We start from the raw sequence: 25,579 nt of genomic DNA on the forward strand, positions 1-25,579 counted from the left end.
TACTATTACTTTTCCAATCATAGACCCCACTCAGCTTAGTTAATAATAAAAAGACCCATTTTAAATTATTTTGGCAAAAATTGATGAGTTTTTTTTCAGTCTTGCTTCGTGGCAGGATAAAATCAATTAATAATTCCGTGTAGATATTTTCGAGTGTATTTCGGCCATCAAATATAATCCAGAAGCTTCTTAACTGAGAGCAGGCCTGCTTCCATTGGTGTTTGTCCTATAGGATTTTTTAGAGCATTTCTTAGAAAGCACGTACTGAAAAGTGCATATCGTACTGAGAGCACTAACGGAAATTATTCCTTTTGATTTCTCAACTTCGAATTTTTTTGCTTTTGAAATGTTTAGATCAGTTATGTTGACATGGAGCTCGAGTAGGTTCGATGGAGTAGGCAATGTCGGTGCTTATCTAATCTAGTTATCACCTCAGACAAATTGCACAATGGAGAAGCTTAGTGGGCAGCACGTAAAAGCACTTCTCTGGTTTCACTTTCTTAACCAACTCCGGCGCATATTTGCCACGTATGTGTTTCCTTTGCTTGTGATAGGTTTTGGTGCTCTTATTGCCTTTGCGCATTATAAATCAAGCCAGGCTGTGGAGTATTCTGCAGATTCAATCGATCAATATGACAGCACTAAAAGTTGTACTGGGTCTGGTAATTTACGTTTCCAAGGAGCCCTTAGCAACCAGACAGTGGCTGTGGCAGTTTACGACAGCTCAATATCGAGAGACATTGACTTCAGGTAAAGATAGCTGCTGTGTGTCCGTAATTATTATCCACCGTCTATTTAACAAGATGCAGCTTGTGCCAAGGGCAGGGATTTGGAAAAATTAATTGTAATTGCAATAATTGGCAATTAATTGTAATTGCAATAATTGGCAATTAATTGATTGCAATAATTGATTGATTACTCTTTTTTAATTGCAATAATTGATTGGAACGGCACAATTAATTGCCCAATAATTGGCAGAAATTGAAGCAGCATTTTGTCAGGTCGCAAGCATGCAACTCGAGAAAAAGTTCCCAGATCACAAACGTCCTACACAATTTTATGTAATTTGACAGATGTGGGTGTTAAAAAATTTTCGTCGTTGATTAGAAATTGAATAATTCAGAAAAATCTAGATAATATAACCATTGGCGTACTTTTTTAGGTAAATCAAGGCACAATTGTTTTCAAATCTGCAAAAAAATTAATTGATAAATCAAATTTAATTGATCAATAGTTGCAATTATTGCAATAGTTGATTATCTTTTGCTAATTAAATTAATTGATTGCTCCCGTTTTTGTCTAGCCAATTAATTGCAATTAATTTTTCCAAATCCCTGGCCAAGGCATCGTTTCTGTAAACTGTTTTGATTATTGTTAATGTTGGCTATAAATTTATCCGCAAATAAAGAAGTGCGTGCACAGGAATCAAGCGGCTGTTTGAAAAAAGATCTTTTGTATGGCAGTTCCTCCGTCTTTAATTTGTGAGCGATAAAGTAGGATTTATTAAGGGAATAAGGATGTTTAATTGCTCTTGAACGAAGTTCATAGCAATTATTGTAAACGTGTGTGTCTTTTATGCAAATTTTTCGCTTGACAATTTCCGCTTTTCTTCTAGAACATTCTTTGACTTCTCAAGTGACTTTTTCACGCTTTCGTTCTTAACTTTTGAGTGATCTCTATTGCTCTGAAGTAAAACTTGTTGGCTAATAAAAAATCGGTTGCAGCATGGGAGAGGAAAGTGATTCGTAGCGCATTGGGAAGTGAGGGTGGACGGTGATCGGGAGGTCAGTGGTTCGAATCCCGGCTGGGGAAAGGTTTTTTTGCACCCTTAAAGAAAAATTTATCTAGGCTACAGCTCCTTAAATTGCCTCGCCTGTCGTTCAAGAGCAATTCTTCCGACATTTGTCGGTTTGTTTCCTTTGGAAATTGTGGCTGTAGAATAAATACATCCTCTGCCACAGCGGGTGTCGGTCGTTACGAAAAACTGCAAATTGGACGAAGCAACGGAACATTTGTGCTCTGCTATTGTTCATGAGGGACGGCTGAACGTTTTTTTTTGTTTTTCCTTTTTGCTCAAGGTTTGAACGGGACCCCCTCTAGGTTTTCTTACTTCTGTTGTAAACTGTAGATACTGAACTTAACCGTAGCACCAACCCATTCTTTACGTTAGACAAATACGTGAGCATAGTGTATTATGTTCCTTCATATTACGCGATTTTTTCTCGTTTATTCATTGAAAGGCTTGTATGAATATATATATATATATATATATATATATATATATATATATATATATATATGCGGATATTGAGATTCACGTTTTTTATTTTGAGGCTCTAGAGTTTTGCAAAAATTTAGTGTAACTACCAGCAGATGTTTCCACCATTGCCTCAAGTTAGACCTTACCATTATCTTTTAATCAAATTTGGCTTTACCTTGATTGGTCGCCTCTTGATAACTTCAAATTCTGCAGCATTTTTTGGTACGTGGTATGTTTGTTTTCATTTCGCTATTCTGAAGGGATTTGCTATTGTCACAGTCGTCTTATGTTAAAAACATGACGATAATTCCGAAGAGATGACAGTCGTAAAACAACTGTGTGGCAAAGAACACAGAGGACCCCGAGATTTGACGCAATCACACTGGAAACGGGAAGAGATCGAAACCCCCGGCAAGTCAACGGAGCGGCGAAGAACCAGCCATTCGGAACACCTCCAAACACGCCTCGTACGGCCATCACCTCACCTGATGCAGTAATCAAAACACTAAGATGGAAAATTGAAAAACGTACCCTAGAAAGAATCGGACACGTGCTAATGAGTAACAAAAGAACAACAAAAGCGACAATACTTGGCTGGCTAGCAAGCCTAGAAGAGCTACCCAAACTCCCTGGTCATAAGAGAAAGACAATCTTTTATTGGCGTAAATTACTAAAAGAGGCGGGAATAAACTGGGCGGAAGCACCCAAGTTAGCAACCGACAGGAAAAAGTGGAAAGCTTTAGTAGTATCAAGAGTGGAACACATACATAAATGGGAAACCGAAAGAGCGAAACACCACCAAACAAGACAACAAACTAGCATACACAAACGGAACTTAACACCACCACCACCCAGTCTGACATGCGAGGTATGCAACAAGCAGTGAAAAACAATGGCAGGCCTCAAGATACACCAGAAACGAATGCATGGACCAACTGAAATGTTCTTTTTTCTGCGAAAACTGCAACCGCACCTTCCAGTCGGAGTCAAACTGGCGAAACCACTTAAAGAAATGCGATCCGACGTCTTCCAGCACCCCAGCGAGAGTATACAGACCGAGAGGGAAAATATGCGATACTTTCGGGGAAGAAAAGTCGGCTTCGAATTACGCGAGACACGTAGAAAACTGCACCCGAGTGAAAGGACATGCCCCAGGAGGGGCGAACGTCTAGAAGAAGAAGTCGTAAAGCAACTGTCAAGTGCGGACGTTTTGTTCGTTTGTCAAACCGTTGGTTGACAAATTTCCGCCCAAAACGTCTGTGTGATTAATAGTGATTTTTTTTTGTTATTTGGTTTACAAGTCGAGTCGTTCGGTAGTAGAAATAAGTACGTGCTTTTTCCGTTCCTTTTTGGGCTTTGAAGATCTCGGTTAACCGTCCTTCATCCGTCCGTTCAGTTAGGAGAGATCGTTCTCGTTTGCCCATCTGATATTCAGCGTAGAGTAGATTTTTCAGTTGAAGGAACATCGGTAAGGGCATTATGCTTAGCAATCGGAGTTGACTGACATAGGAAGTCGTTTTTTAACCAGTTAATCATCTACCGGCCTTCTTTTGGAACCATTTCAGCATTTTTATATCCATCCGTGTCGCTGCTAAACATGAAAAGCTTTACAGAAAAATGGTAAGAAAAGGTAACCGTTGATGACTGTATTCGCCGTCTTCCAACTCTTAACATTTAACGTCTTTAACTGATTCATTTTGATCCAGCATCGTTTTCGTTAGCGTGAGATTGTGTTCTATTTCTCTGAACCTTATTGATACGCATTTGCCATTGTCAGTTCAATCTTGTTTGTATGAACCCAGTTTTTGATAATATCTAAATCACGTTGCGTCTCGTGCAAATTTTAGAATTTTTTGGGTCGTTTCATTTATTTTCACCTATTTGCTGAGAGAATTTTCTGGTCGTCTGCAAAGATGAGAGCATCGAAAGGCAAAACAAGAGAGATTCAAGGAGTGACCTGTGAAAGCCCTCTAATTAAATTCAACGCTGTCATTTCTTAACGTATTGATCTCTACTTTGCAAGTAATGATTGAGAATCTCCGCCAAGCAGGCATCTGAATCCTATATTTGCAAGTCTTTGTATTAGTTCTTGTAAAAACTTTTGAGATTGAAAAAGCTTTTGAGAAGTCCGCGTAAAAGGATATCATTCCACAGTGGGGCTTTTCATCAAATGCTTCTTCCAAATTTTTGAAGAAATGCATATTTGGTCAGCGCTTTTCTAATCTATTTATCAACTCAAAAAAATTGCACAATGAGAAGCTTAGTGGGCAGCACGTAAAAGGGCTTCTCTGGTGTCACGTTCTTAACAAAATCCGTCGTATATTTGCTACGTATGTATTTCTTTTACAAGTGATCGGATTTGGTGCTCTTATTGCCTCCGCGCAATATAAATCAAGCCACGTTGTTGAGTATTCTGCAGATTCAATCGATCAATATGTCAGCACGAAAAGTTGGAAGTAATTAACCCTTCTAATGAGCCCAGAGCCACCCTACAGTGGCTGTGGCAATATTGCGACAGCTCATTATCGAGACTTTTTCAGTTAAAGATAGCGGCTGTTTGTCTGCGTAATGATTATCCACCGTCTTTTTAGACAAGATAAAGTTTGCGCTAGGTATCGTTTCAGTGAAGTATTTTAATATTCGTTAAGATTTGCTAAATTGTTATCCACCAATAAATTGGTGCGTAGACAGGAATCAAGCGGCTGTTGGAAAAGAATATTTTTCTGACAGTTCCTCTATTTTTGAGTTGTGAACGATGAAGTAGGATGTTTTAAGGCTGTAGAACAAGGACGTTTCCTTCGGAAAATGTGACTGTAGAATACACACATCCTCGGTGGTTACGAAAAAACGAAGCAACGGAGAATTCGTCCTCTCCCATTGTTCATAAGGGACGGCTGAACGGTTTTTTCTTCTTGCTTATGCTAGTTTTGAGTTTTGAACGAGACCGCCTTAGTCCTGTTTTCTTAGTCCTGTATTTAGCCATAGACACTTAATGTAATCGTATTACCAGCCCATTCTTTACATTAGACCAATTCCTGAGCATAAGTGTTATATGTTCCTTCATATTACGCAGATTTTTTCTCGTTTATTCATTGAAAGTCCTGTATGTATAAATGCGGATAATGAATTTCACGTTTTTTTGAATTTAAGGCTGTAGAATTTTGCGAAAATTTAATTTAACTGGCAGCATAGGTTTCTACCATTGCCTCAAGTTAGACCTAACCATTATTTTTTATATCAAATTTTGCTTTACCTTGATTGATCGCTTCTTGTTATCTTCGAATTCTGTAGCATTTATTTGTTACTCAGTTATCTATTGTTTGTTTTAATTTCGCTTGTATTGTTTGATTTTGTCATCGTAAAGGGTCATTGCCCGAAGATTAACATTACTTGTTCACGTTTTGTTTCGTGCCAAAGCTCCTCCAACAAAAAATCTGCTCACAGGAACCTCGTTTTTCGTGTAGACCGTGTGCACTGTACGAGCTGATAATTTTTTCTGTCGTTTTGTGCTTAAAACAGCTGACGCAACCCCTGACTGCTTCATTTTTTTTTACCTATAACGTTCTACTGGAATATCTTTATTGAAAGATTTAAGGTCCAAGAATGAAAGCTTACGTCTGGTTTTGAGTAGGGTGCAGCGCTCTCAGAATGCGGTGAAACAAAGCGTTTTGTACCACCTGAGGGCTGTACTCTACTCTCTTGTTACTTTAAAAACCTGATGATCTACTTTCGCTGATAATCTGTGAACGTAACTGGTCGCAGTCAGACTCGACAAACAAATCAAATAGATGGGATTTTCAATTGTCGCAATAGCTAACCCATGTTCCGCAGCTTGACTTTTTTAAAGAATGTGACAATTACGTATCAGTTTAGCTTTCTAAGTAAACATGAAGTCTCAAGCCGTCAAGTGTTTTGAATAATTAGAAAACATACAGCTCAATGGTTAAAATTTGACTGCCGCCAATGGAAACGTAAAACAAATCTTCTATGCATAGTTTCCTGAATGATCAAATAACAAAAGTGAAGTTTTACTTAGGAAATACACAAGTTGATTTTGAAGCTTTACCGAACGTACGTTTTCTGAAAAATTCTGAACGTAAGTTTTCTTTCTCCTGTATTTAGCCATAGACACTTAACGTAATCGTAGCACCAACCCATTCTTATATTAGACCAATTCTTGACTCTAAGTGTTATATGTTCCTTCATATTACGTAGATTTTTTCTCGTTTATTCATTGAAAGTTTTGTATGTATATATGCGGATATTGAATTTCACGTTTTTTTTGAATTTAAGGCTGTAGAATTTTGCGAAAATTTAATTTAACTGGCAGCAGAGGTTTCTACCATTGCCTCTAGTTAGTACCCAACCATTATTTTTGAAATCAAATTTGGCTTTACCTTGATTGATCGCTTCTTGTTAACTTCGAAATCTGTAGCATTTCTTTAATACTCAGTTATCTATTGTTTGTTTTAATTTCGCTTGTATTCTTTGATTTTGTCTGGAATATCTTCAGCTGAAAGATTCAAGTGCCAAGAATGAAAGCTTACGTCTTGTATTGAGTAGGATACAGTGCTCTCAGTATGTGGTGAACCAAAGGGTTTAGTTCAACTCTGTTAAGGGCTGTACTCTCCCCTCTTGCTATTTCTCAAAAAATTCAACTCCCTTAGCATCGGAAAGGTTATCATCGAGCCGTATTCTAGCTAGCTCTATTTACACATCAGACCTCCGGGAAAATTGAATGCGGGTCTGCGCAGAGCGGAATGCTAGTGAAACACAAACTCATCTATGAAACAAGAATACATTTGATTTCGTGGTTCTGTTCAGACTTGTGCCTTAAGAGCATGGAAACAATGTGGACATGGGCAGTTCAGCCAGTCATTGGTCTGCACCGTGTTTATAAAGCAGATTTTTTCAGCTGCTTTTTTTCTGGACATGGGGATACGGAAAGCAATTATTATTCATTAGCCACATAAAGCTCATCTTGTATCTGGTTCAGCACTCATTTGTTCTTAATCTGGTTAACGATGGTACTGAAATCTATGAACGCTAAAATTTTTTGAGGCAGCTGTAGGTAGACCCCGTTTTGACTTTTGTTCTGTTTTCTGAAATCATGGTTCCTATTTTGTTTTTTTTTCAAAGCCAACGTGAAGGCAAATAATCGCTGATAAACTGAGAACGTAATTGGTCGCAGTCAGACTCGACAAAAAACATATAGATGGGATTTTCAAATGTCGCAATAGCTTGACCCGTGTTCTGCAACTTGAGATTTTTAAAGATTGTGACAATTACGTATCAGTTTAGCTTTCTAAGTAAACATGAAGTCTCAAGCCGTCAAGTGTTTTGAATAATTAGAAAACATACAGCTCAATGGTTAAAATTTGACTGCCGCCAATGGAAACGTAAAACAAATCTTCTATGCATAGTTTCCTGAATGATCAAATAACAAAAGTGAAGTTTTACTTAGGAAATACACAAGTTGATTTTGAAGCTTTACCGAACGTACGTTTTCTGAAAAATTCTGAACGTAAGTTTTCTTTCTCCTGTATTTAGCCATAGACACTTAACGTAATCGTAGCACCAACCCATTCTTATATTAGACCAATTCTTGACTCTAAGTGTTATATGTTCCTTCATATTACGTAGATTTTTTCTCGTTTATTCATTGAAAGTTTTGTATGTATATATGCGGATATTGAATTTCACGTTTTTTTTGAATTTAAGGCTGTAGAATTTTGCGAAAATTTAATTTAACTGGCAGCAGAGGTTTCTACCATTGCCTCTAGTTAGTACCCAACCATTATTTTTGAAATCAAATTTGGCTTTACCTTGATTGATCGCTTCTTGTTAACTTCGAAATCTGTAGCATTTCTTTAATACTCAGTTATCTATTGTTTGTTTTAATTTCGCTTGTATTCTTTGATTTTGTCTGGAATATCTTCAGCTGAAAGATTCAAGTGCCAAGAATGAAAGCTTACGTCTTGTATTGAGTAGGATACAGTGCTCTCAGTATGTGGTGAACCAAAGGGTTTAGTTCAACTCTGTTAAGGGCTGTACTCTCCCCTCTTGCTATTTCTCAAAAAATTCAACTCCCTTAGCATCGGAAAGGTTATCATCGAGCCGTATTCTAGCTAGCTCTATTTACACATCAGACCTCCGGGAAAATTGAATGCGGGTCTGCGCAGAGCGGAATGCTAGTGAAACACAAACTCATCTATGAAACAAGAATACATTTGATTTCGTGGTTCTGTTCAGACTTGTGCCTTAAGAGCATGGAAACAATGTGGACATGGGCAGTTCAGCCAGTCATTGGTCTGCACCGTGTTTATAAAGCAGATTTTTTCAGCTGCTTTTTTTCTGGACATGGGGATACGGAAAGCAATTATTATTCATTAGCCACATAAAGCTCATCTTGTATCTGGTTCAGCACTCATTTGTTCTTAATCTGGTTAACGATGGTACTGAAATCTATGAACGCTAAAATTTTTTGAGGCAGCTGTAGGTAGACCCCGTTTTGACTTTTGTTCTGTTTTCTGAAATCATGGTTCCTATTTTGTTTTTTTTTCAAAGCCAACGTGAAGGCAAATAATCGCTGATAAACTGAGAACGTAATTGGTCGCAGTCAGACTCGACAAAAAACATATAGATGGGATTTTCAAATGTCGCAATAGCTTGACCCGTGTTCTGCAACTTGAGATTTTTAAAGATTGTGACAATTACGTATCAGTTTAGCTTTCTAAGTAAACATGAAGTCTCAAGCCGTCAAGTGTTTTGAATAATTAGAAAACATACAGCTCAATGGTTAAAATTTGACTGCCGCCAATGGAAACTTAAAACAAATCTTCTATACATATATGAAGTTTTACTTAGAAATAAACGATTTGATTTTGAAGCTTTTCCGAACGTACGTTTACTGAAAAATTCAAAGAGGAAAACGTTAAAACAGAATCCAGAAGTTGTAATAAAAATGTTATGTATATTTTGTATGTAAGTATTTGAGGTAAAAAGTAAATAAGCGCTCTTTTTTATCGGTAGGACAGTCTGGGGCTACAGAATTTTCTTGAGTAACTTATTACAGTGGAACTCTTAGAGTGGATTGTTATTCTTAATAGACTGCTATTCGTAAATAAACATTTCGTCTTCTTTTAAAAAAAAGTGATTTTGTCAATAAAAAAGGTCATTGCCCAAAGAGTAATAATACTTGTTGATGTACATAATGCCTAAACGCCTTATGTATCTGTTCAATTTTACCATGTTGATTTATTCACTTTTTGTCTCGTGCCAAGGCTCCTCCAACAAAAAAGCTGCTGGCAGGAACCTCGTTTTTTGTGTAGACCGTTTGCACTGTACGAGCTGATAATTTTTCCTGTCGTTTTGTGCTTAAACAGCTGACGCAACTCCTGACTGCTCCTTTTTTTTACCTATAACGTTCTACTGGAATATCTTCAGCTGAAAGATTCAAGGGCCAAGAATGAAAGCTTACGTCTTGTATTGAGTAGGGTACAGTGCTCTCAGAATGTGGTGAACCAAAGGGTTTAGTTCAACTCTGTTAAGGGCTGTACTCTCCCCTCTTGCTATTTCTCAAAAAATTCAACTCCCTTAGCATCGTAAAGGTTATCATCGAGCCGTATTCTAGCTAGCTCTATTTACACATCAGACCTCCGGGAAAATTGAATGCGGGTCAGCGCAGAGCGGAATGCTAGTGAAACACAAACTCATCTATGAAACAAGAATACATTTGATTTCGTGGTTCTGTTCAGACTTGTGCCTTAAGAGCATGGAAACAATGTGGACATTGGCAGTTCAGCCAGTCATTGGTCTGCACCGTGTTTATAAAGCAGATTTTTTCAGCTGCTTTTTTTCTGGACATGGGGATACGGAAAGCAATTATTATTCAACTCGAATGATTGCAATTAGCCACATAAAGCTCATCTTGTATCTGGTTCAGTTCTCATTTGTTCTTAATCTGGATAACGATGGTACTGAAATCTATGAACGCTAAAATTTTTTGAGGCAGCTGTAGGTAGACCCCGTTTTGACTTTTGTTCTGTTTTCTGAAATCTTGGTTCCTATTTTGTTTTTTTTTTCAAAGCCAACGTGAAGGCAAATAATCGCTGATAAACTGAGAACGTAATTGGTCGCAGTCAGACTCGAAAAAAAAACATATAGATGGGATTTTCAAATGTCGCAATAGCTTGACCCGTGTTCTGCAACTTGAGATTTTTAAAGATTGTGACAATTACGTATCAGTTTAGCTTTCTAAGTAAACATGAAGTCTCAAGCCGTCAAGTGTTTTGAATAACTAGAAAACATACAGCTCAATGGTTAAAATTTGACTGCCGCCAATGGAAATTTAAAACAAATCTTCTATACATATATGAAGTTTTACTTAGAAATACACGATTTGATTTTGAAGCTTTTCCGAACGTACGTTTACTGAAAAATTCAAAGAGGAAAACGTTAAAACAGAATCCAGAAGTTGTAATAAAAATGTTATGTATATTTTGTATGTAAGTATTTGAGGTAAAAAGTAAATAAGCGCTCTTTTTTATCGGTAGGACAGTCTGGGGCTACAGAATTTTCTTGAGTAACTTATTACAGTGGAACTCTTAGAGTGGATTGTTATTCTTAATAGACTGCTATTCGTAAATAAACATTTCGTCTTCTTTTAAAAAAAAGTGATTTTGTCAATAAAAAAGGTCATTGCCCAAAGAGTAATAATACTTGTTGATGTACATAATGCCTAAACGCCTCATGTATCTGTTCAATTTTACCATGTTGATTTATTCACTTTTTGTCTCGTGCCAAGGCTCCTCCAACAAAAAAGCTGCTGGCAGGAACCTCGTTTTTTGTGTAGACCATGTGCACTGTACGAGCTGATAATTTTTCCTGTCGTTTTGTGCTTAAACAGCTGACGCAACCCCTGACTGCTCCTTTTTTTACCTATAACGTTCTACTGGAAGATCTTCAGCTGAAAGATTCAAGGGCCAAGAATGAAAGCTTACGTCTTGTATTGAGTAGGGTACAGTGCTCTCAGAATGTGGTGAACCAAAGGGTTTAGTTCAACTCTGTTAAGGGCTGTACTCTCCCCTCTTGCTATTTCTCAAAAAATTCAACTCCCTTAGCATCGGAAAGGTTATCATCGAGCCGTATTCTAGCTAGCTCTATTTACACATCAGACCTCCGGGAAAATTGAATGCGGGTCAGCGCAGAGCGGAATGCTAGTGAAACACAAACTCATCTATGAAACAAGAATACATTTGATTTCGTGGTTCTGTTCAGACTTGTGCCTTAAGAGCATGGAAACAATGTGGACATGGGCAGTTCAGCCAGTCATTGGTCTGCACTGTGTTTATAAAGCAGATTTTTTCAGCTGCTTTTTTTCTGGACATGGGGATACGGAAAGCAATTATTATTCAACTCGAATGATTGCAATTAGCCACATAAAGCTCATCTTGTATCTGGTTCAGCACTCATTTGTTCTTAATCTGGATAACGATGGTACTGAAATCTATGAACGCTAAAATTTTTTGAGGCAGCTGTAGGTAGACCCCGTTTTGACTTTTGTTCTGTTTTCTGAAATCATGGTTCCTATTTTGTTTTTTTTTCAAAGCCAACGTGAAGGCAAATAATCGCTGATAAACTGAAAACGTAATTGGTCGCAGTCAGACTCGACAAAAAACATATAGATGGGATTTTCAAATGTCGCAATAGCTTGACCCGTGTTCTGCAACTTGAGATTTTTAAGGATTGTGACAATTACGTATCAGTTTAGCTTTCTAAGTAAACATGAAGTCTCAAGCCGTCAAGTGTTTTGAATAATTAGAAAACATACAGCTCAATGGTTAAAATTTGACTGCCGCCAATGGAAACTTAAAACAAATCTTCTATACATATATGAAGTTTTACTTAGAATTACACGATTTGATTTTGAAGCTTTTCCGAACGTACGTTTACTGAAAAATTCAAAGAGGAAAACGTTAAAACAGAATCCAGAAGTTGTAATAAAAATGTTATGTATATTTTGTATGTGAGTATTTGAGGTAAAAAGTAAATAAGAGCTCTTTTGAATCGGTAGGACAGTCTTGGGCTACAGAATTTTCTTGAGTAACTTATTACAGTGGAACTCTTAGAGTGGATTGTTATTCTTAATAGACTGCTATTCGTAAATAAACATTTCGTCTTCTTTTAAATAAAAGTGATTTTGTCAATAAAAAAGGTCATTGCGCAAAGAGTAATAATACTTGTTGATGTACATAATGCCTAAACGCCTTATGTATCTGTTCAATTTTACCATGTTATGTATCTATTCAATTTTACCCCGTTTCGACTTTTGTTCTCTTTCCTGAAATCATGGTTCCCATTTTGTTTTTTTAAAAGCCAACAATGTGTTGAAGGCAAATAATCATTGATAATCTGTGAACGTAACTGGTCGCAGTCAGACTCGTTTGCCACATAAAGCTCATCTTGTATCTGGTTCAGCACTCATTTGTTCTTAATCTGGATAACAATGGTACTGAAATCTATGAACGCTAAATTTTTTGAGGCAGCTCAAGGTAGACCCCGTTTCGACTTTTGTTCTCTTTCCTGAAATCATGGTTCCCATTTTGTTTTTTTAAAAGCCAACAATGTGTTGAAGGCAAATAATCATTGATAATCTGTGAACGTCACTGGTCGCAGTCAGACTCGACAAACAAAACAAATAGATGGCATTTTCAAATGTCGCAATAGCTAACACATGTTCCGCAGCTTGAGGTTTTAAAGAATGTGACAATTACGTGTCAGTATAGCTTTCTAAGTAAACATGAAGTCTCAAGCCGTCAAGTGTTTTGAATAATTAGAAAACGTACAGCTCAATGGTTAAAATATGACTGCCGCCAATGGAAACGTAAAACGATTCTTCCATACATATTTTCCGGCTGCTGAATGATCAAATGAAAAAAGTGATGTTTTACTAAGAAATGCACAATTTGGTTTTGAAGCTTTACCGAACGTACGTTTTCAGAAAAATTCAAGAGGAAAACGTTAAAAGAGAATCCAGAAGTTGTAATGTAAATGTTGTGTATATTTTGTATGTGAGTTAATAATTGAGGTAAAAAGTAAGTAAGAGCTCTTTTGTATCGGTAGGACAGTCTGGGGCTACAGAGTTTTCTTGAGTAACTTATTACAGTGGAACTCTTAGAGTGGATTGTTATTCTTAATAGACTGCTATTCGTAAATAAACATTTCGTCTCCTTTTAAATGAAAGTGATTTTGTCAATAAAAAATTCATTGCCTAAAGAGTAATAATACTTGTTGCACACAATGCCTAAACGCTTTATGTATATGTTCAATTTTACCATGTTGATTTTTCACTTTTTGTCTCGTGCCAAGGCTCCTCCAACAAGAAAGCTGCTTTCAGGAACCTCGTTTTTTGTGTAGACCGTGTGCACTGTACGAGCTGATAATTTTTCCTGTCGTTTTTTGCTTAAGACAGCTGACGCAACCCCTGACTGCTTCATTTTTTACCTATAACGTTCTACTGGAATATCTTCAGCTGAAAGATTCAAGGGCCAAGAATGAAAGCTTACGTCTTGTATTGAGTAGGGTAATGCGGTGGACCAAAGCGTTTTGTACCACTTGAGGGCTGTACTCTGCTCTCTTGTTACTTTAAAGATTTAACTCCCTTTACATCGGAAAGGTTATCATCGAGCCGCTTTCTAGCTAGCTCTATTTACACATCATTACAGTGGGAAATTGAATGCGGTTCAGCGCAGAGCGGAATGCTAGTGACACACAAACTCATCTATGAAACAAGAATACATTTGATTTCGTGGTTCTGTTCAGACTTGTGCCTTAAGAGCATGGAAACAATGTGGACATGGGCAGTTCAGACAGTCATTGGTCTGCACCGTGTTCATAAAGCAGATTTTTTCAGCTGCTTTTTTTGGACATGGGGATACGGAAAGCAATTATTATTCAACTCGAATGATTGCAATTAGCCACATAAAGCTCATCCTGTATCTGGTTCAGCACTCATTTGTTCTTAATCTGGATAACAATGGTACTGAAATCTATGAACGCTAAATTTTTTGAGGCAGCTCAAGGTAGACCCCGTTTCGACTTTTGTTCTCTTTCCTGAAATCATGGTTCCCATTTTGTTTTTTTTTCAAAGCCAACGTGTGTTGAAGGAAAATAATCGCTGATAATCTGAGAACGTAACCGGTCGTACTCAGACTCGACAAACAAATCAAAAAGATGGAATTTTCAAATGTCTCAATAGCTAACCCATGTTCCGCAGCTTGAGGTTTTTAAAGATTGTGACAATTACGTATCAGTTTAGCTTTCTAAGTAAACATGAAGTCTCAAGCCGTCAAGTGTTTTGAATAATTAGAAAACATACAGGTCAATGGTTAAAATATGACTGCCGCCAATGGAAACGTAAAACAAATCTTCTATACATATTTTTCGGCTGCTGAATGATCAAATGACAAAAGTGAAGTTTTACTAAGAAATGCACAATTTGATTTTGAAGCTTTACCGAACGTACGTTTTCTGAAAATTCAAGAGGAAAACGTTAAAAGAGAATCCAGAGTTGTAATGTAAATGTTGTGTATATTTTGTATGTGAGTTAATAATTGAGGTAAAAAGTAAGTAAGAGCTCTTTTGTATCGGTAGGACAGTCTGGGGCTACAGAGTTTTCTTGAGTAACTTATTACAGTGGAACTCTTAGAGTGGATTGTTATTCTTAATAGACTGCTATTCGTAAATAAACATTTCGTCTTCTTTTAAATGAAAGTGATTTTGTCAATAAAAAATTCATTGCCTAAAGAGTAATAATACTTGTTGCACACAATGCCTAAACGCTTTATGTATATGTTCAATTTTACCATGTTGATTTTTCACTTTTTGTCTCGTGCCAAGGCTCCTCCATCAAGAAAGCTGCTTTCAGGAACCTCGTTTTTTGTGTAGACCGTGTGCACTGTACGAGCTGATAATTTTTCCTGTCGTTTTGTGCTTAAGACAGCTGACGCAACCCCTGACTGCTTCATTTTTTACCTATAACGTTCTACTGGAATATCTTCAGCTGAAAGATTCAAGGGCCAAGAATGAAAGCTTACGTCTTGAATTGAGTAGGATACAGCGCTCTCAGAATGCGGTGGACCAAAGCGTTTTGTACCACTTGAGGGATGTACTCTCCTCTCTTGTTACTTTAAAATTTAACTCCCTTTACATCGGAAAGGTTATCATCGAGCCGAGCCGCATTCTAGCTAGCTCTTTTTACACATCATACCAGTGGGAAATTGAATGCGGGTCAGCGCAGAGCGGAATGCTAGTGAAACACACTCATCTATGAAACAAGAATACATTTGATTTCGTGGTTCTGTTCAGACTTGTGCCTTAAGAGCATGGAAACTATGTGGACATGGGCAGTTCAGCCAGTCATTGGTGTGCACCGTGTTTATAAAGCAGACTTTTGCAGCTGCCTTTTTATGGACATGGGGACACAAAAAGCAATTATTATTCAACTCGAATGATTGCAATTAGCCACATAAAGCTCATCTTGTATCTGTTTCAGCACTCATTTGTTCTTAATCTGGATAACAATGGTACTGAAATGTATGAACGCTAAAATTTTTTGAGGCAGCTATAGGTAGACCCCATTTTGACTTTTGTTCTGTTTTCTGAAATCATGGTTCCTATTTTGTTTTTTTTGAAAGCCAACGTGTGTTGAAGGAAAATAATCGCTGATAATTTGAGAACGTAACCGGTCGTACTCAGACTCGACAAACAAATCAAAAAGATGGAATTTTCAAATGTCGCAATAGCTAACCCATGTACCGCAGCTTGAGATTTTTAAAGATTGGGACAATTACGTATCAGTTTAGCTTTCTAAGTAAACATGAAGTCTCAAGCCGTCAAGTGTTTTGAATAATTAGAAAATATACAGTTCGATTGTTAAAATAAGACTGCCGCCAATGGAAACGTAAAACAAATCTTCTATACATATTTTTCGGCTGCTGAATGATCAAATGACAAAAGTGAAATTTTACTAAGAAATGCACAATTTGATTTTGAAGCTTTACCGAACGTACGTTTTCTGAAAAATTCAAGAGGAAAACGTTAAAACAGAATCCAGAAGTTGTAATATAAATGTTGTGTATGTTGTGTGAGTTATTAATTGAGGTAAAAAATAAATAAGAGCTCTTTCGTATCGGTAGGACAATCGGGCTACAGAATTTTCTGGATTAACCTATTACAGTGGAACTCTTAGAGTGGATTATTATTCTTAAATAGACTGCTATTTCGTCTTCTTTCAAATAAAAGTTATTTTGTCAATAAAAAAGGTCATTGCCCAAAGAACAACAATACTTGTTTTTGCACATAATGCCTAAACGCCTGATGTATCTGCTCAATTTTACCATAATGATTTATTTACTTTTTGTCTCGTGCCAAGGCTCCTCCAACAAGAAATCTGCTGGCAGGAACCTCGTTTTTTGTGTAGACCGTGTGCACTGTATGAGTTGATAATTTTTCTTGTCGTTTTGTGCTTAAGACAGCTGACGCAACCCCTGACTGCTTCATTTTTTACCTATAACGTTCTACTGGAATATCTTCAGCTGAAAGATTCAAGGGCCAAGAATGAAAGCTTACGTCTTGAATTGAGTAGGATACAGCGCTCTCAGAATGCGGTGGACCAAAGCGTTTTGTACGACTTGAGGGATGTACTCTCCTCTCTTGTTACTTTAAAAATTTAACTCCCTTTACATCGGAAAGGTTATCATCGAGCCGCATTCTAGCTAGCTCTATTTACACATCATACCAGTGGGAAATTGAATGCGGGTCAGCGCAGAGCGGAATGCTAGTGAAACACTCATCTATGAAACAAGAATACATTTGATTTCGTGGTTCTGTTCAGACTTGTGCCTTAAGAGCATGGAAACTATGTGGACATGGGCAGTTCAGCCAGTCATTGGTGTGCACCGTGTTTATAAAGCAGACTTTTTCAGCTGCCTTTTTCTGGACATGGGGACACAAAAAGCAATTATTATTCAACTCGAATGATTGCAATTAGCCACATAAAGCTCATCTTGTATCTGTTTCAGCACTCATTTGTTCTTAATCTGGATAACAATGGTACTGAAATGTATGAAAGCTAAAATTTTTTGAGGCAGCTATAGGTAGACCCCATTTTGACTTTTGTTCTGTTTTCTGAAATCATGGTTCCTATTTTGTTTTTTTTTCAAAGCCAACGTGTGTTGAAGGAAAATAATCGCTGATAATTTTAGAACGTAACCGGTCGTACTCAGACTCGTCAAACAAATCAAAAAGATGGAATTTTCAAATGTCGCAATAGCTAACCCATGTACCGCAGCTTGAGATTTTTAAAGATTGGGACAATTACGTATCAGTTTAGCTTTCTAAGTAAACATGAAGTCTCAAGCCGTCAAGTGTTTTGAATAATTAGAAAATATACAGTTCAATTGTTAAAATAAGACTGCCGCCAATGGAAACGTAAAACAAATCTTCTATACATATTTTTTGGCTGCTGAATGATCAAATGACAAAAGTGAAGTTTTACTAAGAAATGCACAATTTGATTTTGAAGCTTTACCGAACGTACGTTTTCTGAAAAATTCAAGAGGAAGACGTTAAAACAGAATCCAGAAGTTGTAATATAAATGTTGTGTATGTTGTGTGAGTTATTAATTGAGGTAAAAAATAAATAAGAGCTCTTTTGTATCGGTAGGACAATCGGGCTACAGAATTTTCTGGATTAACCTATTACAGTGGAACTCTTAGAGTGGATTGTTATTCTTAAATAGACTGCTATTTCGTCTTCTTTCAAATAAAAGTTATTTTGTCAATAAAAAAGGTCATTGCCCAAAGAACAACAATACTTGTTTTTGCACATAATGCCTAAACGCCTGATGTATCTGCTCAATTTTACCATATTGATTTATTTACTTTTTGTCTCGTGCCAAGGCTCCTCCAACAAAAAATCTGCTGGCAGGAACCTCGTTTTTTGTGTAGACCGTGTGCACTGTACGAGGTGATAATTTTTCCTGTCGTTTTGTGCTTAAGACAGCTGACGCAACCCCTGACTGCTTCATTTTTTACCTATAACGTTCTACTGGAATATCTTCAGCTGAAAGATTCAAGGGCTAAGAATGAAAGCTTAGGTCTTGAATTGAGTAGGATACAGCGCTCTCAGAATGCGATGGACCAAAGCGTTTTGTACCACTTGAGGGATGTACTCTCCTCTCTTGTTACTTTAATTTAACTCCCTTTACATCGGAAAGGTTATCATCGAGCCGCATTCTAGCTAGCTCTATTTACACATCATACCAGTGGGAAATTGAATGCGGGTCAGCGCAGAGCGGAATGCTAGTGAAACACACTCATCTATGAAACAAGAATACATTTGATTTCGTGGTTCTGTTCAGACTTGTGCCTTAAAAGCATGGAAACTATGTGGACATGGGCAGTTCAGCCAGTCATTGGTGTGCACCGTGTTTATAAAGCAGACTTTTTCAGCTGCCTTTTTCTGGACATGGGGACACAAAAAGCAATTATTATTCAACTCAAATGATTGCAATTAGCCACATAATGCTCATCTTGTATCTGTTTCAGCACTCATTTGTTCTTAATCTGGATAACAATGGTACTGAAATGTATGAACGCTAAAATTTTTTGAGGCAGCTATAGGTAGACCCCATTTTGACTTTTGTTCTATTTTCTGAAATCATGGTTCCTATTTTGTTTTTTTTTTCAAAGCCAACGTGTGTTGAAGGAAAATAATCGCTGATAATTTGAGAACGTAACCGGTCGTACTCAGACTTGACAAACAAATCAAAAAGATGGAATTTTCAAATGTCGCAATAGCTAACCCATGTACCGCAGCTTGAGATTTTTAAAGATTTGGACAATTACGTATCAGTTTAGCTTTCTAAGTAAACATGAAGTCTCAAGCCGTCAAGTGTTTTGAATAATTAGAAAAGTTACAGCTCAATTGTTAAAATAAGACTGCCGCCAATGGAAACCTAAAACAAATCTTCTATCCATATTTTTCGGCTGCTGAATGATCAAATGACAAAAGTGAAGTTTTACTAAGAAATGCACAATTTGATTTTGAAGCTTTACCGAACGTACGTTTTCTGAAAAATTCAAGAGGAAAACGTTAAAAGAGAATCCAGAAGTTGTAATATAAATGTTGTGTATATTTTGTATGTGAGTTAATAATTGAGGTAAAAAGTAAGTAAGAGCTCTTTTGTATCGGTAGGACAGTCTGCGTCTACAGAGTTTTCTTGAGTAACTTATTACAGTGGAACTCTTAGAGTGGATTGTTATTCTTAAATAGACTGCTATTTCGTCTTCTTTCAAATAAAAGTTATTTTGTCATTAAAAAAGGTCATTGCCCAAAGAACAACAATACTTGTTTTTGCACATAATGCCTAAACGCCTGATGTATCTGCTCAATTTTACCATATTGATTTATTTACTTTTTGTCTCGTGCCAAGGCTCCTCCAACAAAAAATCTGCTGGCAGGAACCTCGTTTTTTGTGTAGACCGTGTGCACTGTACGAGGTGATAATTTTTCCTGTCGTTTTGTGCTTAAGACAGCTGACGCAACCCCTGACTGCTTCATTTTTTACCTATAACGTTCTACTGGAATATCTTCAGCTGAAAGGTTCAAGGGCCAAGATTGAAAGCTTACGTCTTGAATTGAGTAGGTTACAGCGCTCTCTGAATGCGGTGGACCAAAGCGTTTTGTACCACTTGAGGGATGTACTCTCCTCTCTTGTTACTTTAAAAATTTAACTCCCTTTACATCGGAAAGGTTATCATCGAGCCGCATTCTAGCTAGCTCTATTTACACATCATACCAGTGGGAAATTGAATGCGGGTCAGCGCAGTGCGGAATGCTAGTCGAACACTCATCTATGAAACAAGAATACATTTGATTTCGTGGTTCTGTTCAGACTTGTGCCTTAAGAGCATGGAAACTATGTGGACATGGGCAGTTCAGGCAGTCATTGGTGTGCACCGTGTTTATAAAGCAGACTTTTTCAGCTGCCTTTGTCGGGACATGGGGACACAAAAAGCAATTATTATTCAACTCGAATGATTGCAATTAGCCACATAAAGCTCATCTCGTATCTGTTTCAGCACTCATTTGATCTTAATCTGGATAACAATGGCACTGAAATCTATGAACGCTAAAATTTTTTGAGGCAGCTATATGTAGACCCCATTTTGACTTTTGTTCTGTTTTCTGAAATCGTGGTTCCTATTTTGTTTTTTTTTTCAAAGCCAACGTGTGTTGAAGGAAAATAATTGCTAATAATTTGAGAACGTAACCGGTCGTACTCAGACTCGACAAACAAATCAAAAAGATGGAATTTTCAAATGTCCCAATAGCTAACCCATGTACCACAGCTTGAGATTTTTAAAGATTGGGACAATTACGTATCAGTTTAGCTTTCTACGTAAACATGAAGTCTCAAGCCGTCAAGTGTTTTGAATAATTAGAAAACATACAGCTCAATCGTTAAAATAAGACTGCCGCCAATGGAAACGTAAAACAAATCTTCTTTACATGTTTTTCGGCTGCTGAATGATCAAATGACAAAAGTGAAGTTTTACTAAGAAATGCACAATTTGATTTTGAAGCTTTACCGAACGTACGTTTTCTGAAAAATTCAAGAGGAAAACGTTAAAACAGAATCCAGAAGTTGTAATATAAATGTTGTGTGTGTTTTGTGAGTTATTAATTGAGGTAAAAAATAAATAAGAGCTCTTTTGTATCGGTAGGACAATCGGGCTACAGAATTTTTTGGATAAACCTATTACAGTGGAACTCTTAGAGTGGATTGTTATTCTTAAATAGACTGCTATTTCGTCTTCTTTTAAATAAAAGTTTTTTTGTCAATAAAAAAGGTCATTGCCCAAAGAACAACAATACTTGTTTTTGCACATAATGCCTAAACGCCTGATGTATCTGTTCAATTTTACCATATTGATTTATTTACTTTTGTCTCGTGCCAAGGCTGCTCCAACAAAAAATCTGCTGGCAGGAACCTCGTTTTTTGTGTAGACCGTGTGCACTACGAGCTGATAATTTTTCCTGTCGTTTTGTGCTTAAACAGCTGACGCAACCCCTGACTGCTTCATTTTTTACCTATAACGTTCTACTGGAATATCTTCAGCCGAAAGATTCAAGGGCCAAGAATGAAAGCTTACGTCTTGAATTGAGTAGGATACAGCGCTCTCAGAATGCGGTGGACCAACGCGTTTTGTACCACTTGAGGGATGTACTCTCCTCTCTTGTTACTTTAAAAATTTAACTCCCTTTACATCGGAAAGGTTATCATCGAGCCGCATTCTAGCTAGCTCTATTTACACATCATACCAGTGGGAAATTGAATGCAGGTCAGCGCAGAGCGGAATGCTAGTGAAACACAAACTCATCCATGAAACAAGAATACATTTTATTTCGTGGTTCTGTTCAGACTTGTGCCTTAAGAGCATGGAAACAATGTGGACATGGGCAGTTCAGCCAGTCATTGGTGTGCACCGTGTTTATAAAGCAGACTTTTTCAGCTGCTTTTTTCTGGACATGGGGACACAAAAAGCAATTATTATTCAACTCGAATGATTGCAATTAGCCACATGAAGCTCATCTTGTATCTGGTTCAGCACTCATTTCTTCTTAATCTGGATAACAATGGTACTGAAATCTATGATGGCTAAAATTTTTGAGGCAGCTATAGGTAGACCCCGTTTTGACTTTTGTTCTGTTTTCTGAAATCATGGTTCCTATTTTGTTTTTTTTTCAAAGCCAACGTGTGTTGAAGGCGAATAATCGGCGATAATCTGAGAACGTAACCGGTCGTACTCAGACTCGACAAACAAATCAAAAAGATGGAATTTTCAAATGTCGCAATAGCTAACCCATGTTCCGCAGCTTGAGGTTTTTAAAGATTGTGACAATTACGTATCAGTTTAGCTTTCTAAGTAAACATGAAGTCTCAAGCCGTCAAGTGTTTTGAATAATTAGAAAACATACAGGTCAATGGTTAAAATATGACTGCCGCCAATGGAAACGTAAAACAAATCTTCTATACATATTTTTCGGCTGCTGAATGATCAAATGACAAAAGTGAAGTTTTACTAAGAAATGCACAATTTGATTTTGAAGCTTTACCGAACGTACGTTTTCTGTAAATTCAAGAGGAAAACGTTAAAACAGAATCCAGAAGTTGTAATATAAATGTTGTGTATATTTTGTGAGTTATTAATTGAGGTAAAAAATAAATAAGAGCTCTTTTGTATCGGTAGGACAATTGGGCTACAGAATTTTCTTGAGTAACCTATTACAGTGGAACTCTTAGAGTGGATTATTATTCTTAAATAGACTGCTATTTCGTCTTCTTTTAAATAAAAGTTATTTTGTCATTAAAAAAGGACATTGCCCAAAGAATAACAATACTTGTTTTTGCACATAATGCCTAAACGCCTGATGTATCTGCTCAATTTTACCATGTTGATTTATTTTCTTTTTGTCTCGTGCCAAGGCTCCTCCAACAAAAAAGCTGCTGGCAGGAACCTCGTTTTTTGTGTAGACCGTGCGCACTGTACGAGCTGATAATTTTTCCTGTCGTTTTGTGCTTAAGACAGCTGACGCAACCCCTGACTGCTTCATTTTTTACCTATAACGTTCTACTGGAATATCTTCAGCTGAAAGATTCAAGGGCCAAGAATGAAAGCTTACGTCTTGAATTGAGTAGGATACAGCGCTCTCAGAATGCGGTGGACCAAAGCGTTTTGTACCACCTTAGGGCTGTACTCTCCCCTCTTGTTACTTCTCTAGAAATTTAACTCCCTTTGCATCGGAAAGTTTATCATCGAGCCGCATTCTAGCTAGCTCTATTTACAAATACCAGTGGGAAATTGAATGCGGGTCAGCGCAGAGCGGAATGCTAGTGAAACACTCATCTATGAAACAAGAATACACTTGATTTCGTGGTTCTGTTCAGACTTGTGCCTTAAGAGCATGGAAACTACGTGGACATGGGCAGTTCAGCCAGTCATTGGTGTGCACCGTGTTTATAAAGCAGACTTTTTCAGCTGCTTTTTTCTGGACATGGGGACACAAAAAGCAATTATTGTTCAACTCGAATGATTGCAATTAGCCACATAAAGCTCCTCTTGTATCTGGTTCAGCACTCATTTCTTCTTAATCTGGATAACAATGGTACTGAAGTCTATGATGGCTAAAATTTTTGAGGCAGCTATAGGTAGACCCCGTTTTGACTTCTGTTCTGTTTTCTGAAATCATGGTTCCTATTTTGTTTTTTTTTCAAAGCCAACGTGTTGGCAAATAATCGCTGATAATCTGAGAACGTAACGGGTCGTACTCAGACTCGACAAGCAAAACAAATAGATGGGATTTTCAAATGTCGCAATAGCTAACCCATGTTCCGCAGCTGGAGATTTTTTAAAGATTGTAATAGTTACGTATCAGTTTATTTTTCTAAGTAAACACGCAATCTCAAGACGGCAAGTTTTTGGAATAATTAAAAAGATGTTAGCTTTGAAGGCCTTTCTCAGACTCAGATAGACTAAGGATTATCTGGTTAAGGACTTTTTTTCAAATGGTGAGTAACAGCTCGACGGCAAGTTGCAATGCATTTGAAGTCGCACTATTTTGTGTGAATAGCCTCCACATATAGGACTAATTTGTCCTCTTTGACGAACAGAATTGACAATGACGTTGAATAATCTCGCTCTCTGGTTTCATCGAATTCTCACATCGGACGTCTCGTTTGTTTTTTTTCCCATGAGGTTGTCAATCTGAGATGAACAGTTTTTGAGACTTCTCGTGACGGATTTGGTCTTTGCTTCATTAGCTTAAGAAGAAGTTTTCCTTTTTCGTCCTCCACTGTGACACGATGTTCTGGAAACTGGACTAGGTGAATTTCATATGTTTCAACCAACAAAGATGAGAACGCTAAAATTTTTTGAGGCATATATAGGTAGACCCCATTTTGACTTTTGTTCTGTTTTCTGAAATCATGGTTCCTATTGTTTTTTTTAAAGCCAACAATGTGTTGAAGGCAAATAATCGCTGATAATCTGTGAACGTAACTGGTCGCAGTCAGACTCGGCAAACAAAACAAATAGATGGGATTTTCAAATGTCGCAATAGCTAACCCATGTTCCGCAGCTTGAGGTTTTTAAAGATTGTGACAATTACATATCAGTTTAGCTTCCTAAGTAAACATGAAGTCTCAAGCCGTCAAGTGTTTTGAATAACTAGAAAACATACAGCTCAATGGTTAAAGTATGACTGCCGCCAATGGAAACGTAAAACAAATCTTTTATACATATTTTTCGGCTGCTGAATAATCAAATAACAAAAGTGAAGTTTTACTAAGAAATGCACAAATTGATTTTGAAGCCTTACCGAGCGTACGTTTTCTGAAAAATTCAAGAGGAAAACATTAAAACAGAATCCAGAAGTTGTAATATAAAAGGTTGTGTATATTTTGTGAGTTATTAATTGAGGTAGAAAATAAATAAGAGCTCTTTTGTATCGGTCTACAGAATTTTCTTGAGTAACCTATTAAAGTGGAACTCTTAGAGTGGATTGTTATTCTTAAATAGACTGCTGTTTCGTCTTTTTTTAAATAAAAGTGATTTTGTCAATAAAAAAGGTCATTGCCTAAAGAGTAATAATACTTGTTGCACATAATGCCTAAACGCCTTATGTATCTGTTCAATTTTACCATGTTAATCTCTTCAATTTTTGTCTCGTGCCAAGGCTCCTCCAACAAAAATGCTGCTGACAGGAACCTCGTTTTTTGTGTAGACCGTGTGCACTGTACGAGCTGATTATTTTTCCAGTCGTTTTGTGGTTAAGACAGCTGATGCAACCCCTGACTGCTTCATGTTTTACCTAGAACGTTCTACTGGAATATCTTCAGCTGAAAGATTCAAGGGCCAAGAATGAAAGCTTACGTCTTGCATTGAGTAGGTTACAGCGCTCTCAGAATGCGGTGAACCAAAGCGTTTTGTATCACTTGAGGGCTGTACTCTCCTCTCTTGTTACCTTAAAAATTTAACTCGCTTTGCATCGGAAACGTTATCATCGAGCCGCATTCTAGCTAGCTATAATTACACATCATACCAGTGGGAAATTGAATGCGGGTCAGCGTAGAGGGGAATGCTAGTGACACACAAACTCGTCTATGAACGAAGAATACATTTGATTTCTTGAAATCTATGAACGCTAAAATTTTTTGAGGCAGCTATAGGTAGACCCCTTTTTGACTTTTG

General features: G+C 37.2%; 1 protein-coding gene across 1 annotated transcript in view; it reads left to right on the forward strand.

Annotated features, from left to right (window-relative positions):
• Window positions 1-257: 257 nt before the first annotated feature.
• LOC142337891 (phospholipid-transporting ATPase ABCA3-like) overlaps window positions 258-25,579 on the forward strand; it is a 36,857-nt gene continuing 11,535 nt past the window's right edge. The window contains exon 1 of the mRNA XM_075387511.1: window positions 258-750. Within this exon, the coding sequence (XP_075243626.1) occupies window positions 449-750 (302 nt within the window). The 5' untranslated portion in view covers window positions 258-448. The remainder of the gene's footprint in view (window positions 751-25,579) is intronic.

This window comes from Convolutriloba macropyga, chromosome 4 (genome assembly GCF_964194025.1).
Source record: "Convolutriloba macropyga chromosome 4, txConMacr16.3, whole genome shotgun sequence".
NCBI lineage: Eukaryota > Metazoa > Xenacoelomorpha > Acoela > Convolutidae > Convolutriloba > Convolutriloba macropyga.